The 17,249-nt window shown below is 46.6% G+C and overlaps 1 protein-coding gene across 1 annotated transcript in view; it reads right to left on the bottom strand.

The window, feature by feature from the left end:
• Positions 1-15,425: 15,425 nt before the first annotated feature.
• Positions 15,426-17,249, bottom strand: part of LOC132592788 (maestro heat-like repeat family member 5) — a 141,490-nt gene continuing 139,666 nt past the window's right edge. Inside the window, exons 17-18 of the mRNA XM_088660188.1 lie at positions 16,190-16,290; positions 15,426-15,611 (exon numbers count right to left, since the gene is read on the bottom strand). Coding sequence (XP_088516314.1) covers positions 16,285-16,290 — 6 coding nt within the window. The 3' untranslated portion in view covers positions 15,426-15,611; positions 16,190-16,284. The remainder of the gene's footprint in view (positions 15,612-16,189; positions 16,291-17,249) is intronic.

The following is a 17,249-nucleotide window of genomic DNA, read 5'->3' as shown; positions in this document are numbered from 1 at the left end:
ATCTGGCAAATTTCCCCAGTCACTATCACAGTAGCAACTCAACATTTCATACTCTGAAGAATTTAGTTGTAACATATAGCCAATTGTCTGTTTGAGGTATCTCAGAACTTGCTTTACCCCTTTCCAGGCATTTAGTGTGGGTTTTGAGACCAATCTACTTAGTATGCCTACTGCATAGCTAATATCAGGTCTGGACCATTGTGCTAGATACAATAGACCAGGGGTTCCCAACAAAATTTTCTCGAGGACCCCTCATCGAGCCGCTATTGTGACAAGGACCCCCATTAATTCCTAATCCTAAAATTAAAAAGTGAGAGCCAAATTAAGAGTCTTTTTTATACGTTTTTTTACAGTTACAACAGAGTACTCCATCAGTATACAGTTAGTTTCAATTTTCAGTTCTTAATGAGATGAGTTAAATCTGTCCTTTGAGTTCATTATTTCTGAAATATTAGGTTCCAAATTTGAAACTTTCACTCTGAAATCTGACTGCAAATCTCTACCTGCCTACTAGTCAGCAGAAAATAACTTTTGGCTCCATTAGCACCTTTTTATTAAACAATTTTGGCTGAGTGAAACATATCCAGCGCCGTGGTGCGAAGATCCCTCCGGCGCCCCCCCCCCAAAATTCCTAAGAATTGACAACCTTTTTTAGGCGGGGGACCCCCAAAGTTGTTGACCATTTTTAGGAAAGGTTCCCAAGAGAAGAAGCTGACAAGAAGCAGCGGGTAGAAATTAGCAAATGCTAAGGAAAGAAGGGGTGAAAGAGAGAGGGAGGGAGGGAGGGAGGGAGGAGTCAGAGAAAGGGAGAGAGGGAGGGAGAGCCGCGCACAGCGCCCAAGCGGCTCTTGCTTTTCTTGCTGGTACAGCGAGCTGGGAGAAGGGACGGACTGACAGGAGCTCCCGTCCACCACCACCCCTCCCAGCTCGCAGAAAAGCAAGCGGAGCAGGCTTGGTAACTGGCAGCAGGGGGGAATGGGGCATCCCAAAAGTGCTCCTCCTGCCTTCCGTGCCTGCGTTCCAACGGAAGGCAGGCAGGGAAGGCAGGCGGCTCAGCCCGGGAGAGGCTGTTGCTTTTGCAAGCAGAGCTACAGCCTCTTCGGGGCTAGAGCGCCTGCGTTCCGTGGGCTCCTCTAAAGCAATTACTTCGCTTGCTTTAAGGAGAGCCAACAGAAGGCAGGCAGGCGGCTCAGCCCGGGAGAGGCTGTTGCTTTTGCAAGCAAGGTGACAGCCTCTTCGGGGCTAGAGCGCCTGTGTTCTGTGGGCTTCTCCCACCCAGCCACCCTTCTGTGCAAAGGGGGCTGATTTGTATGGTGCCCGCACTGCTCCCTCACTGACAGAGGGGGTAAGACCACCACCCCCAAAAACAGTGGCCCCCTCTCTCTCTGGGGGTGGGGGTGGGCGGTGGAATGGGGTGGGGGAGGGGAAGGCGCAGCTGCCGAGGTGAATTGAGGGAGCAGGGGCGCCGACTCGGGAGTCTCATTGGGTCTCCTCGGAGGAGGCGGAGCCACGCCAAAAACTCCACAGAACAGCGTCTGGAGCTGCTGGCCACAGGCAGGGAGAGGGCGGGAAGGAGGCAAGCGAGCTCTGGGGCTTTCGGCGTGGCGCCTCCTCCTCTGAGGAGACCCAAGGAGACTCCCGAGTCGGCGGAGCGGATTGCTAGGGGTGTCACGCCGCGGCAGCAGCACGTGGCGCTCCCGCTGCACGCGCGCCGCTCAATACGCGCATCTTGGGGAGGTGATCTTGCGGACCCCTCTGGCATAGCTCGCGGACCACTTGTTGGGAACCACTGCAATAGACTTCCAATTACAGAATGATATACATCAGGATGTTCAAATACAGGACTCTCATCTGTATGAAGTGTTTTTATGAAACCTGGATCCATAGGTACTGCTGCCCCTTTGCAATCCTGCATCCTGTACGTAGTCAGTAGCTGTTTTATTTTGTTCTGCTGACTAATTAGGCAGCTGTCATCTTGGGCCCAGCACACTTCCAACCCTAGATATGCCCAAACAGGGCCTAAGTCCTTCACTTTGAACTTACTTGACAATTGCTTGGCAAACCTTTTAGTTTGTTTGTCTGTCTTGCAAGCATACAATACGTCATCTACATAGATCAGACAAAACTCCTGGTCACGGCCTGTACCACGTACATAAACACAATTGTCACCTGTACTCTGCTTGAAGCCAAATGACACTAAGGCCTCATGAAAACATTTGTTCCAAGATCTTGCAGCCTGTTCGAGACCATATAGAGATTTGTTTAATTTCAGCACTCTATTGGAACCTGTCTCATAATCTATCTATCAGCTAGATACAGGTCTTCTGATAATGATGCATGTAAATATGCAGCCTGGATATCAAAATGGTTTGACTGGAGTTTTCTCTTTGCTCCGAGCGTTAGAATTAGCCTTACACTGTCCCCCTTAGCGGTAGGGGGGAAAGTATCATCATAATCTTTTCCAGGCCTCTGAGAGTATCCCTGAGCCACTAAACAAAATTTGTATTTGTAACCTTCTGTCACCAGAGGTTTAAGTTTGTACACCCACCTGCAGCCTACAATCTTTGCCCCCTCAGGCGCTGCTACTGGTGTAAAAACCTTGTGCTCATTCAGAGAGGACATCTCTTCCTCCATTGCCTGTTTCCAAAGCTCTGCCTCCTCTTTGGTAACTTTAACACCTCCTGAAAACTCTTGGGCTCTGCAGTTACACTAAACACATTTGCAGTATCTGGAGAAAAACGTTCCGGAGGCACTCCTTTGTTTTATCTTTTAGATCTTCTGGGAGAAATTTTTTCTTCTGACCCACTTTCCTCCTCAGAACTATGACCTCTCTTCTGTTGCTTAGCAACTGGTCTCTGGCTAATTTCACTTTCTTGAGAGCTCTTATCTGAACTTTCCTCCCCCTCAGACTCTGATTCTCTATGTTTACCTTCAGTGTCACGAAGCCCCTGGGAAGGTTCAAACCAAACCTCAGTATTGGCATGTAGTCTCTCCCAGCCACTATGTTCACAAAAACTGGCATTCCTGGAGATCACAATGCCATTTGTCCCTTCAGCAAAGCGGAAACCTTTTCTTGGCTTCTGGTAGCCCACAAACACTAACTGTTTGGTCTTAGGATCTCCCTTCTTTCTCATTTGTTTTGGAATTAATACCCAGGCTTTTGACCCAAACACATGCAAGTGGTCAATTTTGGTTTTTTTCTGAAACAATTTAAAGTACAGAGTTGTCCCTATTGTTTGATGGAAGAGCCTATTTTGGAGATAACACGCGGTGATCATGCTCTCCCCCCAATAAGACATGGGCAAACCAGCACCTTCTAACATGGCTAACATCATCTCTTGAAGAGATCTGTGTTTTCGCTCCGCAACGCCGTTCTCTTCTGGGGAAAAAGCCTTCGTTTTTCTATGCCCAATGCCACGCTTCTGTAACCAATCTCTAAAAGCATTTGACATAAATCCCCCACCTCTGTCCGTCTGAATCCTTCTGAGTTTAAGGGACAGAAACCTTTCCACAGATGCCACCCAGCCTTTAAATTTAGTGAACATGTCACCCTTATTCTTCATGGGAAGAACCCAAGAGTAACGCGTCGCATCATCAACAATTGTTAGAGAGAAACGCGATCCACCCCTGCTTACAGCAAATGGACCAACTACATCCATGTGGACTAGCTGTAGCGGTGACTCACTAACTCTGTCACTCCTGGGGTAAGAGACTCTGTGGGTTTTAACCTTTTTACAAACATTGTGATCAAGGTAATTGTTACAACTCTTTAAATTGCACCCATCGGCCAATTCAGACATTTTCAGTACACTTTTCCAGCCAGCATGCCCCATTTTCCTGTGCAATAAGTGCACACAGTTGTCATGTATAGCTTTGTTGTTCATTGCAGGCTGAGATTTACTGACTACTGCTGCAACTTGAGATCCTGCTTTAAGCCAAAACAAGCCTCCCTCTGACTTGCCGTGTTTCTCCTAAAATAAGACATGCCTCTAAAATAAGCCATGGCACGATCTTTTAAAGGCAAAAAAATATAAGACATCCCCCAAAAATAAGATGTGTTGGGGGGGTACCGGTACCTACCCGACCCAGCGGGAGCCAGCAAACACAGCAGCGCGCGCCGCGCCCCAGCCCAGCCGAGCCCCAGGACCCGGCAGTGGGCGGCGCGCGAAGCCGGCAGGAGCCGGCAGTAGCCAGCAGCAGCCCCAGCCGCGCCAAGCCAAGCCCAGGGACCCAGCAGCGGGCTCAGCAGGCGGCGCACGAAGCCGCAGGACCCGGCAGGAGCCGGCAGCAGCCCCAGCCGCGCCGCGCCGCACTGCACCGCGCGAAGCCCAGGGACCCGGCAGCGGGCGCTGCGTGAAGCCCCAGGACCCGGCAGGAGCCAGCAGCAGCAGCAGCAACAACAACAACAACAACAACAGCCGCCGCCGCCGCCTCAGCTGTGCCGTGCGAAGCCCCAGGACCCGGCAGTGGGCGGCGCGTGAAGCCACAGGACCCGGCAGCAGCCTCAGCCGCGCTGCGCTGCATGAAGCCCCAGGACCCAGCAGCGGGCGGCGCGCGAAGCTCCAGGACCCGGCAGGAGCCGGCAGCAGGCTCAGCGGGCGGCGCAAGAAAGCCCCGTACCATACTTAACAATGCTGTACCATGCTTAATAAAAAAATAAGACATCCCCCGAAAATAGGCCGGGATGTATTTTTTTAGAGGAAAAATAAATATAAGACGTGTCTTATTTTAGGAGAAACACGGGTAGCAGTGCCTAAAATCTCACCAGCCTTCTTAATCATGCAACTGTCTCCTTCAAAATGCACTTTAAACCCAGCTTTTAGCAAACAATCTACAGACATCAGATTTCTCCTTAATGAAGGCACACACAGTACATTTTGCAGGCATTCACGCAGACAAGGAACAAAAACTGCACCCCCCGAAATCACTTCGGAAGTACTTCCGTCTGCTAGAGCCACCTGGCTGCGCTGTGCCAAGTTCTTGGAAACAAACAATTCATCTGAATTTACGATGTGCCGAGACGCTCCCGAATCGACCACCCAGACAGCTTGTTTCTCATCAGCAATCTTGACCTCGGGGGTCACCAGCTGAGCCAATTGTTTTTGTTTGAAGAATTTCTTTTTACATTGTTGCTGCTGCTGATCTCGTCCACTGCCTCCACTGCTGCTGTTGGTGCTGCCCAGGACTTCCCTGCTGAGGTCCTGAGGGCCCCGTTCCTGCCACTCACCACCTGGCCCAGGATGGGGCCCCACAGGCCTCTTAAGGACTGCCTCCACTGCTGCTCCTGCTGCACAGCACAGAGTTCTTTTTAAAATGTTTTAAAATGTTTTTTTAATTTCCTTTTACCTTTTTAAATTGGATGTTTGTTTGGGGTTGGGAATTTGTTTAATTTGGGTGTGTTTAATTTTAGTTTGTAATTTTCTGTCTTTGTATTGTTTTATTGTATTTTTTGTTTTATATAGGTTTTATTCTGTTTTTAAGGGGAGGGGTCAGGGCTGCCTGGGAGTGGGTCCCAGCCAACAAAATGGCTGGGGCAGGTTCCGCAGGAGGGGGTGCACTGGGACAACTGATCTCAGTGATCACGGGTAGGAGGAGGAGTTATGCTAAGACCAGACCATGTCATTACCGAGGAGGCAGGCTCAGTCGTTGTTTGAGGACTATCCCTGCCTCCGGGTCTGGTCTTGACCGGATGGATACTGGAATCAGCAAGGGATACCCACATGACCTGAAGGTGCTGCTGTGCAATGCCAGGTCAATGATCCACAAGACCACTGCCATCCACAACCTGATTGTGGATGGAGGATTTGACCTGGCATGTGTGACAGAGACCGGGTTGGATGTAGCAGATGGGCCTGTCCTTGCTGCTGCTTGTCCACCAGGTTTCTCTGGGCGGGGAGGGGGGGTTGCAGTGATTTTTAGGAAGTCATTACTTAGCACCAGGCGTCCTATTGGTGAGACCAGGTTTTCTCAGTGCATGTTCTGGAAGTTGGGCAATAGGGGCAGTACAGGATTCCTTTTGGTGTACCGCTGCACCAAGGATTCCCTGCCTGAGCTGCTTCAGGTCGTGTCGGATGTGCTCCTGGAGACACCTAGCTTGGTTGTCTTAGGGGATTTTAACATCCATGCCGACACGACCTTACAAGGAGCCGCTCTGGACTTTGTGGGCATGCCTTGGACCTGGTGTTTACCTCTATGGATGTTGATGATCTGACACTAAATAAAAGCGAAACCAACGAAGTGCCATGGTCAGATCACTACCTGGTGCAACTGGACTTCTCCGTGACCCTTCCCCTCTGCAGGGAGGTGGGACCTATTTGGATGGTCCGCCCTGGCCACTTAATGGATCCATATGGTTTCCAGAGAGTGGTAGAGGATGTTTTATCCCATGTTGATGGCCTTTCAGCCGATTCCCTGATGGCCCGCTGGAATGTGGAGTTAACCAGGGCTATTGACTGTTTGGCTCCGAAGCGCCCTCTCCGATTGCATGGAGCCCGGACAGCCCTGTGGTTTTCCCTGGAGCTGAGGGCGATGAAACAGTCGTTCAGACGGCTAGAGCGCCGGTGGTGGAAAACTCATTCTGAATCTGACCGAACACGGGCTAGAGCTTAACTTCGAGCCTACCAAGTGGCAATGGCGACGGCAAAGAGGACCTTCTTCACCGTTTCTATCGCATCTGCAGAAAACAGCAGCAGGAGACTGTTCCAGGTGGTTCGCAATCTATCCGAACCACCTTCATCATCAGGGCCTGGTAGGGACCTCAATATCTCCTGTAATGCTTTTGCAAAGTTTTTTACAGATAAACTCACTCAGATTCGGAGGGAGGGAGACTCCACCGTGGGAGCAGGACCGGGGCGGGAGAGTGCTGGAGCCCTGTCTAGTCACGTTTCATGGGATCAATTTCAATCTGTTACCTCCGAGGATGTGGACAGGCTGCTTGGACGAGTGAAACCAACCCCACCTGTCTCCTTGACCCTTGCCCATCCTGGCTAATAAAAGCGAGCCGGGAAGGGCTGGGCGATGGGCTCCGCTGGGTAGTAAATGCTTCCCTCTATGAGGGAGTATTCCCAGACCTGCTGAAAGAGGCAGTCATTAATCCGCTTCTTAAAAACCATCTTTAGACGCGGCTAATATGGCCAACTATCGCCCAGTCTCAAATATTCCATTCCTGGGGAAGGTGATTGAGCTGAACAACTCCAGGCACGCCTGGAAGAAGCGGACCATTTGGATCCCTTCCAGTCAGGATTCAGGCCTCATCATGGGACTGAAACTGCCTTGGTCGCACTGTTGGATGATCTCCGGCAGGCTAGAGACAAAGGTGAGAGATGTTTCCTAGTCCTGCTGGATCTCTCAGCGGCTTTTGACACCATCGACCATAACATCCTTCTGGACCGTCTAGAGGGGTTGGGAGCTGGGGGCACTGTCACACAGTGGTTCCGCTCCTTCCTCCTGGGCCGTGTTCAGAAAGTAGTGGTGGGAGATGAGTGTTCAGGCCCCTGGGCTCTCACTTGTGGGGTGCCTCGAGGCTCTGTCCTCTCCCCCATGCTTTTTAACATCTACATGCAGCCGCTGGGAGAGATCATCAGGGGGTTTGGGCTGGGTGTTCATCAGTATGCGGATGATACCCAGCTCTACCTCTCTTTCAAATCAGAACCAGTGAAGGCAGTGAAGGTCCTGTGTGAGTGCCTGGAGGCGGTTGGAGGATGGATGGCGGCTAACAGATTGAGGTTGAATCCTGACAAGACAGAAGTACTGTTCGTGGGGGACAGGAGGCGGGCAGGTGTGGAGGATTCCCTGGTTCTGAACTGTGCCCCTGAAAGACCAGGTGCGCAGCCTGGGAGCCATTTTGGACTCACAGCTGTCCATGGAGGCGCAGGTCAATTCTGTGTCCAGGGCAGCTGTCTATCAGCTCCATCTGGTACGCAGGCTGAGACCCTACCTGCCTGCAGACTGTCTCGCCAGAGTGGTGCATGCTCTAGTTATCTCCCGCTTGGATTACTGCAATGCGCTCTACGTGGGGCTACCTTTGAAGGTGACTCGGAAACTACAACTAATCCAGAATGTGGCAGCTATATTTCGGCCAGCTGGTTTCCATGTTTACTCTTTTACGCACCTTGGCCTCCAATGGTGAAATACATTTGGGTGTTTTTCTTTCTAACAGATCTTTGTACCTGGACCAAACACTATACAATGATTTTTTGATTATATGAGTTTTAAAGCCTCTGTGGGCCTTTACTTTATCATACCATAAATATGCATGCCAACCATAAACATTATCGTAACCTTCTAAATCCAAAATATCTGTATTTTCCAACAAAAACCAATCCTTCATCCAGCAGAAGGTAGCAGCTTCATAATAAATATTTAGGTCCAGCAGGGAAAAGCCTCCTCTTTGTTTATCATCAGTAAGTATCTTATATTTAATTCTTGGCTTTTTCCCTTGCCATATAAATTTCGATAAAACCTTTTGCCATTCTTTAAAACAATCCAACTTATCAATTATTGGCAACGATTGAAATAAAAACAACATCTTTGGCAATATATTCATTTTCACAGTAGCTATACGGCCCAACAGAGACAGTTTCAAATTAGTCCAGGTTTCTAAATCATTCTTAACTTCATTCCACATTTTAACATAATTGTCCTTAAATAGATTCAAATTCTTTGACGTCATATTTACACCAAGGTACTTTACTTTCTTAACAAAAGATAAACCAGTTGCTTCTTGTAATTTTTCTCTTTCCTTACTATCCAAATTTTTATCTAATACTTTGGTTTTTGATTTATTCAATTTAAAACCTGCTACCTTTCCAAATTCTTGAATTACTTCCAGAGCCCTTTGAACACTGGACTCTGGGTCTTGTAGTGTCAAAACCAGGTCATCTGCAAAGGCTTTAAATTTGTATTGTTTCTTCCCTACAGTTACACCTTTTATTTCCTCATCTTTTCTAATCCTGTCGAGTAGAACTTCCAGAACTGATATAAAAAGCAAGGGGGAGAGGGGGCACCCTTGTCTTGTACCTTTTTCAATTCTAATGTCTTCTGAGACCATATTATTAACAATTATCTTTGCTTTTTGTTCTGAATAGATCGCATTTACTCCATTCAAAAGTTTTGTCCCACCTCCATTTTTTCTAAGTTCCTTTTTAAAAATAGCCAAGAAATATTGTCAAAGGCCTTCTCTGCGTCAATAAACACCAACACAGCTTTTTTGTTTATTTTCTGTTCCAACATCTCCAAAATGTCCACCACATTCCTAATATTGTCCTTCATATGTCTTCCTGGCAAAAAGCCAGCTTGATCTTGGTGTATAAAGTCTCTTAAGGCCTTTTTCAATCTGGAAGCCAAAATAGTAGCAAATATTTTGTAATCCACATTCAGTAAGGAGATTGGGCGATAGTTCTTAACTTGCGTTCTATCCGTATCTGGTTTTGGTATCAGCGTGATATAGGCTTCTTTCCAAGACTCGGGGGCCTCTCCTCCTTTCAATATATCATTACATAAGTCTTTCAGCGGTTGAGTTAACCAATCATTCATTGTTCTGTAATATATAGCTGTAAGTCCATCCGGTCCTGGAGTTTTACCCAGTTGCATTTCTTGTATTGCCTGTTCCACTTCTTGTGTTGAGCTTTGTTGCGAAAGTAGGGGCTTCATATCTTCTGGGATTTTATGCAGTCCATATTTGTCCAAGAATCGCTCCACTTCATCTTTATCCTGTCTTTCTTGTTTGTACAATTGTTTGAAATATTTTTGAAAACATTTTCTAATCTCTGTCGGGTGCTCCAGATGTTTTCCTTCTTGCACAAGATTTGTGATGGTATTTAACTTCTGCCTTTTTTTCAATTGCCATGCCAGTAATTTTCCACATTTGTTTGCTGATTCAAAGGATTTTTGTTTCATCCATTTAATTTTAGATTCAATTTCTTGATTCATCAATTGTGAAAATTGACTTTGCAATGCCTTGATCTCTTTTTGTATCTGTAGATTCTTAGGATTACATCTTAATTTCTTTTCCTTTTCTTTCATTTGGTTCAAAATATTTTCTTTCCTTGCATTGTATTCTTTTTTCCTAATTGCATTTTGTTTAATCAAAAATCCTCTCATTACCGCTTTACTGGCATCCCATACTACTTTTTTATCGACCGTTGTTCTCAAATTGGTCTCGAAATAATCTTTTAATGTTTTTTGGGTCTTCTCCAAAAATTTCTCATTTCTTAATAAAGCATCATTCATTCTCCATCTGTAAGTACCCTGTAGAGATACTTTTAAGTCCAATAGTACCGCATTGTGATCGGAGCACGTTCTTGGGCATATTTCCACGTTGTTGATTCTCGGCCCCAACTCTCTTGTAATCCAAATATAGTCGAGACGACTCCATGATTGTTTAGCATTTGAGAAGAAAGTTTGGTCTTTTTCCAACGGATTTTTCAGTCTCCAAGTATCAATCAGATCAAAATTGTCAGTCAATTCGAAGAAAGACCTTGGCAGTCTTCCTTCTTTAGTGCATTTTTGTCTTTGTGATCTGTCCATTAGTGTTGAGACCACTCCATTCAAGTCTCCCAACAAGCATAATTTGTAATCCAAATAGTCCAAGAGTTTCTCATGCAACTTTTTTAAAAAGTCCGATTTTCCTTCGTTTGGTGCATAAATTCCCAGAATTAAAAATTTTTCGCCTTGCGATTTTATTTCAATTGCAACATATCTTCCCTCTTCATCTTTAAATATTAATTTGGGACTTAACTTCTCTTTTGCATAAATAACTACTCCTCGCTTCTTAACTTCATCTGATGAAATGAATTCTTCTCCCAATTTCTTATTTTGTAGAATTCTTTGATGAGCCCTTGTGACATGCGTCTCCTGTAAACATATTATGTCCAATCTTTGTTTTGCCAAAATATGGTAGACCTGATTCCTTTTCTGTTTAGAATTCAATCCATTCGAGTTCCAAGAAAGAATCCTCAGCGACATCTTAAGTTGCAGCAGTTGCACCTTCTAGGTAGGAATCGGAGTCTAGCTCAATTGGATCATTTAGTTGTCCTGGAGTTGAAGTTGCAAGTCCTGGTCGTAACAGGTCTCTCTCGTATTTCTGGAGAAACTCTTTCTTCTGGTCGACTGACTTGATTTTGTATTTCTTCTGTCGAAATTTAAGCCTTCCGGAAATTCCCACTTGAAATTGATTCCTTTCCTTTTCAGGATGGTTGCCAAATCAGAATATTTGGGCAAATCTTTAAAAAGGATGATCTGTATTTCTTGAACTTTCAAAGTTTTCTCGTAATGTAGTTTCAATATTCTGTCTCTTTGTTCTTTGGTTTGGAACGTTATCATACAATCACTAACGAAATTTTTATCTTTCTTTGATCTTGCGCCAAACCTGAATGCTTTTATAATCTGTGATTCCAATTCTTCCTTCGGAAGATTCCAAGCTTTTGCAAATTCTTCAATTATTATAGATTTCAGATCGTCCTTTTCTGTGAGAGGAAATGCTCTGACCCTGAGATTTGTCTCTCTCTGTTTCATCTGCAGGAAGGCAATCGACACCTGCGTCTGGTAGGCCTGCTTCTCCAAGTCAGGGACCCTTCCTTCTTCCAGTTGAACCACTCTTTGATCAACTCCAACGACCCTGCTCTCTTTTATATTGTAGCAAAGAGTCCAATAAATAAAGGATACAAAGTTTTGGGGGGCTGCGCGCTCAGCAGACCCCCCCCCCCAGGACCCTTCAAGGATCGGGAGAAATTCTCTCCCACTGCCGCCGGCGCTCGCGTCCAACCCGGAAGTGACTGCCTCCACTGGCCGAAATATAGAGATTTATTGATTGAAGATGGAGACCAATTTAAGTTAAAGACATATGAGGATTTGAAATGCAAATTAGATGATTGGCTCCAGTATCATCAGATAAATGAAGTTTTCAAAATGGATAGATTACTTGGTTTTCAGTCAGAGAGGTCAAAGTTGGAAACAGAATTGTTAGAACCTAAGACGAAAATACTTTCCAGAATGTATAAATTGTTGCTTGAGGGGCATACGAAAGATGAACAAACAAAGAATGTTATGATTTTGTGGGCAAAGGATGTGGGTCACAACATTAGGATTGAGGAATGGGAAAAATTGTGGCATGAGAATATTAAGTTTACTGCGTGTAGTCTACTAAAGGAAAATTTAATGAAGATGATGTATAGATGGTATCTTACACCAGTAAAATTGGCAAAGATATATCACAACCATGACAACAAATGTTGGAGATGTAAGAAAGAAGTAGGTTCCTTTTACCACATGTGGTGGACGTGTCCACTAGTAAGTGACTTCTGGAATAAGATTTATAATGAACTCAAGAAAGTGTTGAAAAACACATTTGTTAAGAAACCAGAAGCATTTCTAGTGGGCATTGTCGGTAAGGAGATCCCAAAGAAAAATGTATCTTTCTTTATGTACGCCACGACAGCAGCGAGACTTCTGATTGCTAAGAACTGGAAACTACAAACATTACCAACGATTGACGATTGGCAGATGAAAATGATGGAATTTATGGAACTGGCTGAGATGACTGGAAGTATCCGCAACCAGGGAGAGGAAGCGATGGAACAAGAATGGAAAGATTTAAAACTGTATTTAAAAATATATGCTAAAGTAACATATTAGATCAGAAATTAAGTTATAAATAAACTGTGGAATTTAGAATTTTGTGATTTGATAGGAAGAAAATAAGGATAGGTAAGGTGATGAAAATGATTTAGAAATTGCTAAATATAAATGTGTTAAAGAACCACAGGGAGGGAAACCCGAGGAGGTCCCATTATACTATGTGAAGTGATATGAGAATTGTTATTATATTTGTTTTTTGTTTCCTTTTGTTCTCTTATTGTTTTTCTGTAATGTGTTCTTTTTTCTTTTCTCCTTATATATTGTTATTTTTGTGAAAACATTAATAAAAAATATTTTTTTAAAAAAAACAGAATGCGGCAGCTAGACTGGTGACTGGGAGCGGCCGCCGTGACCACATAACACCGGTATTGAAAGATCTACATTGGCTCCCAGTACGTTTCTGAGCACAATTCAAAGTGTTGGTGCTGACCTTTAAAGCCCTAAATGGCCTTGGTCCAGTATACCTGAAGGAGCGTCTCCACCTCCATCATTCTGCCCGGACACTGAGGTCCAACACCGAGGGCCTTCTGGCGGTTCCCTTGTTGCGAGAAGCCAAGTTGCAGGGAACTAGGAAGAGGGCTTTCTCGGTGGTGTCGCCCGCCCTGTGGAACGCCCTCCCAACAGATGTCAAAAAGGAAAACAACTACCAGACTTTTAGAAGACATCTGAAGGCAGCCCTGTTCAGGGAGGCTTTTAATGTTTAATAGATTATTGTGTTGTATTTTTCTGTTGGAAGCCGCCCAGAGTGGCTGGGGAGACCCGGCCAGATGGGCGGGGTATAAATAATAATAATAATATTATTATTATTATTATTATTATTATTATTATTATTATACAAGAACACCAAGCCGGGTATGTTGTGTGATACCAGCAGCCCAAGAGCTGTCTTCCCTAATCGACCCCATCTGCAAGCCCCAGTTGCCTTTTGTCTTTGTGGGAGATGTTTTGGACTACTGTTCCTAGCAACATACCATTGTGCTGGCTGAGAGTGATGGGCTTTGTAGTTCAGAACATCTGGAGGGCACCAGGTTGAAAAAGGCTGTCATCTATGATGGCCTGTGATGAAGTTTTCCTCAAGCAAGCTATGCTCTGTTGCTGCTGTTGATATTATTATTGACATTTGTATACCGCCCTTCATCCACAGATCTCAGGGCGGTTCACCACATAAAATTACTATATCTAGATATCTATGTCTATTGTATATATATGCATAATAAAAACAAGAAGAAAAGCAAAAATCCCCCTCACCCAGCACATTTAGAAAGGTATCAGAGATCAGGCTTGGTTGAAGGGGAACGTTTTCACCTGGCACCTAAAGATAGGTAGCGAAGGTGCCAGGCGAGCCTTCCTGGGGAGGGTTTCTCACAAACAGGGAGCCACTGCAGAAAAGGCCTGTTCTCATGTGCCCACCCTCTGGACCTCTCGTGGAGGAGGCACCTGAAGAAGGGCCTCAGAGGATCAATTTCCCTTGGAAATGCCTTTATCCATTGTAAAAAGCACCGAGGCCCAGATCGTCATCCGTAGGCCTCAAGAGTTCCTTATTAAAACCCCCTGAGAGGTGGGGGGTCCGTTCTTCTCATCCTGTGGCACTAATAGTCTCTCTTCTCACTTCCAGTTGTCACCCCGGATTCCGAGATCTGGCTTCCGGACTGAGCTTTTGACTGGCAGTTCCTCACCAAAACCTTCACCGCTTACTACCAGCTCCTGATCACCCACCTGGGACTGCCACATTGGCAGTATGCCTTCACCAACTATGGCATCAGCCCCCCAGGCTAAGGTGAGAGAACGACAAACGGCCCGTCCCTTTTCCTAGGGTCTGCCGCTCCTCCCCATTCTGCCTTCACAATAGCCCTGCGAGGGAGGTCAGGCTGAGAGTGAGTGATTGGCCCAAGGTCACCCAGTGAGCTTCATGGCCAAACGGGAATTTGAACCCCAGCCTCCCAGGCCCTAGACCAACATTGTAATCCATTGTGTCTCAAACTTGGGTCCCCAGCTGTTGTCTGGACCCAAGTTTGAGAAACACTTCTGTTACCACTATGCCGCACCACCTCCACACTGACTGGCTGCTGCTCTCCAGAGCTTCAGGTGGCATGGTGGGGGTCTCTCACAGCCCTCCTTGGAGATACCGGTGGGGATTTGCATGCAACATAAATGCTCTCGCCTCTGAACGAATCCTTTTGACCCACGGCTGAAGTTTTTCCATTCCTTTCCTCTGTTCTGCATCACTTCCACTTTCCCAGAGAGGCATTTGGATCCTGACTCTCCAGGATTTGGGAACATCAACTCAAAACTCTAGGTCAGGCATCCCCAAACTGCGGCCCTCCCGATGTTTTGGACTACAACTCCCATGATCCCTAGCTAACAGGACCAGTGGTCAGGGATGATGGGAATTGTAGTCCAAAACATCTGGAGGGCCGCAGTTTGGGGATGCCTTCATTTGGCATTACACCTAGAGCTTTGAGTCGATGTTTCTATCTTTGCAAGCCTAACTGGGGCGAAATAAGGGACGTAACCCGGGAACCTTGTCTATGGACATTGGCTTGCCATGCCTGTTTGCCAATTGGAGAGATTGTTGTCACCTCTACACCTGATGTACACCTCCTCTTGTGGAATTCTAATATTATTTCTGCTTCGAAAGTACTTTTGAATTGACTTATCTCCACAAGAATTACTTCATGAACACTTCATTCATTTTGGACTGAATTCTTGTTGATATTTTGAACATGGGGGTGTCCCTTTTCTGTTGATTTATGTTGACCCTGTTGGTTTGATAAATTCTTTGAACCAAGTTTTGAACAAGTTTTTGTATATTCTGTTATAACAGCCAGTTACGCATGTCTACATAGCAGTCCATGTGAAGCCTGTCAGTGGAAAGAGGCAGGGTAGGGCCCTCAGGCTCCCGGCAGGCAGTCCTGAGTCGCCGTAGCAGCAGCGGAGGGATGCCTCTGTCACCGGAGCCATGGCTGGAGGACCTGCTGGCGGTAAGAGATTGGAGGCGGGGGCACATTATTAATATTATTATTATTATTATTACATTTTTATTTATACCCAACCCTCCCTGGCCAGGGCTGGGCTCAGGGCAGCTAACACCAAATATAAATTACAATAAAATGTAATGGAAAACAACAACAACAACAGTTAATTAAAAGGGGCTCTACAGGCCAAATGGTGTGGCATAGTGGGGGCTACTGGGGGGATTGCCCCAGGCACAAAAAGCTTGAGGGGCGCATCTCTGTTTTAATACAGGCAATCCTCGTTTTGCAAAGGAATTATGTTCCAGACCCCCCCCCCACGTGTTGGTGGGGGCCGCCTAAAGCATTCCACCCCACCCTTGTCCCACTCTGCCGTACCCCACCCCCACTCGACTCTTGCTCTGCCCTTTTAGTGACATCTTAATGATGCTTTGGTGACGTTCCCGGGTCACTTCCAGTGTGCACGGTGCACCAATTGCAACAAACCAGTCACTGCCTGTATTTAAAAGTGGTAGCCCATCCTGGGACCTTGGGGCATGGGGCAGGTAAACAACAACAACAACAACTTTGTTTTCAATTACCAGTTAAAAGGGCCGCTGCCTCCCGATGTTCTGCTTTTGTGAATCAGAGCAGCTCCCTCAGCTCCCGGAGGATCCCCGGCAGCTTCTGGGTGTACCTAGACCTTTGGGGACGGGAAAGGCAGAAAGGCAACCCAGGTGCCAGATTAGTCTTTTGTAAAACTCCAGCTTCTTAACGCCTACAACTCCCATGATCCCTAGCTAGCAGGACCAGTGGTCAGGGATGGTGGGAATTGTCGTCTCAAAACACCTGGAGGGCCGAGTTGGGGGAAGCCTGCCCTAGGTGGTGGGGGCTGCCTGAGGAGGTTGGTGGGGCAGGGCCCCACTGGCCCAAATGGACGAACCTCTGCTATCTGGGAGCTGGCTGCGGTCTTAGCAAGAGAGAGTCCCAAAAGCCACACCTACCTGGGCCACTTTCCCGATGTCCTGGAGGTAGATGGAGGGGCCAGAGTTAAAATAATCATCCCTGGCCCATTTCACTATGTGGCCCTTCCGTTGTTCTTCCCTCCTCTTCACTTCCTTGCCTAAGAAGAGGGTCATACAAAAGAACACAGCATTAGTGCTCCCTGCTCAAAACCTCCAGTTTCCCACTGGGACCAATAAAAATATTATTGTAGTAAATTGAGGGCCCAGGGATGAAGAAATCCTCTCTGGCCCATTTCCCCACGTGGCCCTTCCAAATGTTCTCCCTCATCTGCACTTTGTTACCTAAGCGGGGTCGGCTTTGGCGATATGCATGCCAAAGAACACTGCATTGCTTGTTGTTGTTTTCCATTACTTTTTATTGTAATTTATATTTGGTGTTAGATGCCCTGAGCCCAGGCCTGGCCAGGGAGGGAGGGGTATAAATTAAAATGTAAGAATAAGAATATGTACCCCCCCTCCCCAATCTCTTACCGCCAGGGGGTCCTCCAGCAGGCAATGGGAGAGCAGGCTCCTCCTCCTCCTCCCTTTCTCCCCCCCCCGCCCGTTCCGAGTCCTCCCCATTGGCCGGCTCCTCCTCCTCCTCCCTTTCTCCCCCCCCGCCCGTTCCGAGTCCTCCCCATTGGCCGGCTCCTCCTCC

Source organism: Zootoca vivipara, unplaced genomic scaffold, assembly GCF_965207765.1.
Source record: "Zootoca vivipara unplaced genomic scaffold, rZooViv2.hap1.1 HAP1_SCAFFOLD_29, whole genome shotgun sequence".
Taxonomy (NCBI): domain Eukaryota; kingdom Metazoa; phylum Chordata; class Lepidosauria; order Squamata; family Lacertidae; genus Zootoca; species Zootoca vivipara.
The sequence above is the reverse complement of the archived record's forward strand: the minus strand, read 5'-3'. Positions and strand labels throughout refer to the sequence as shown.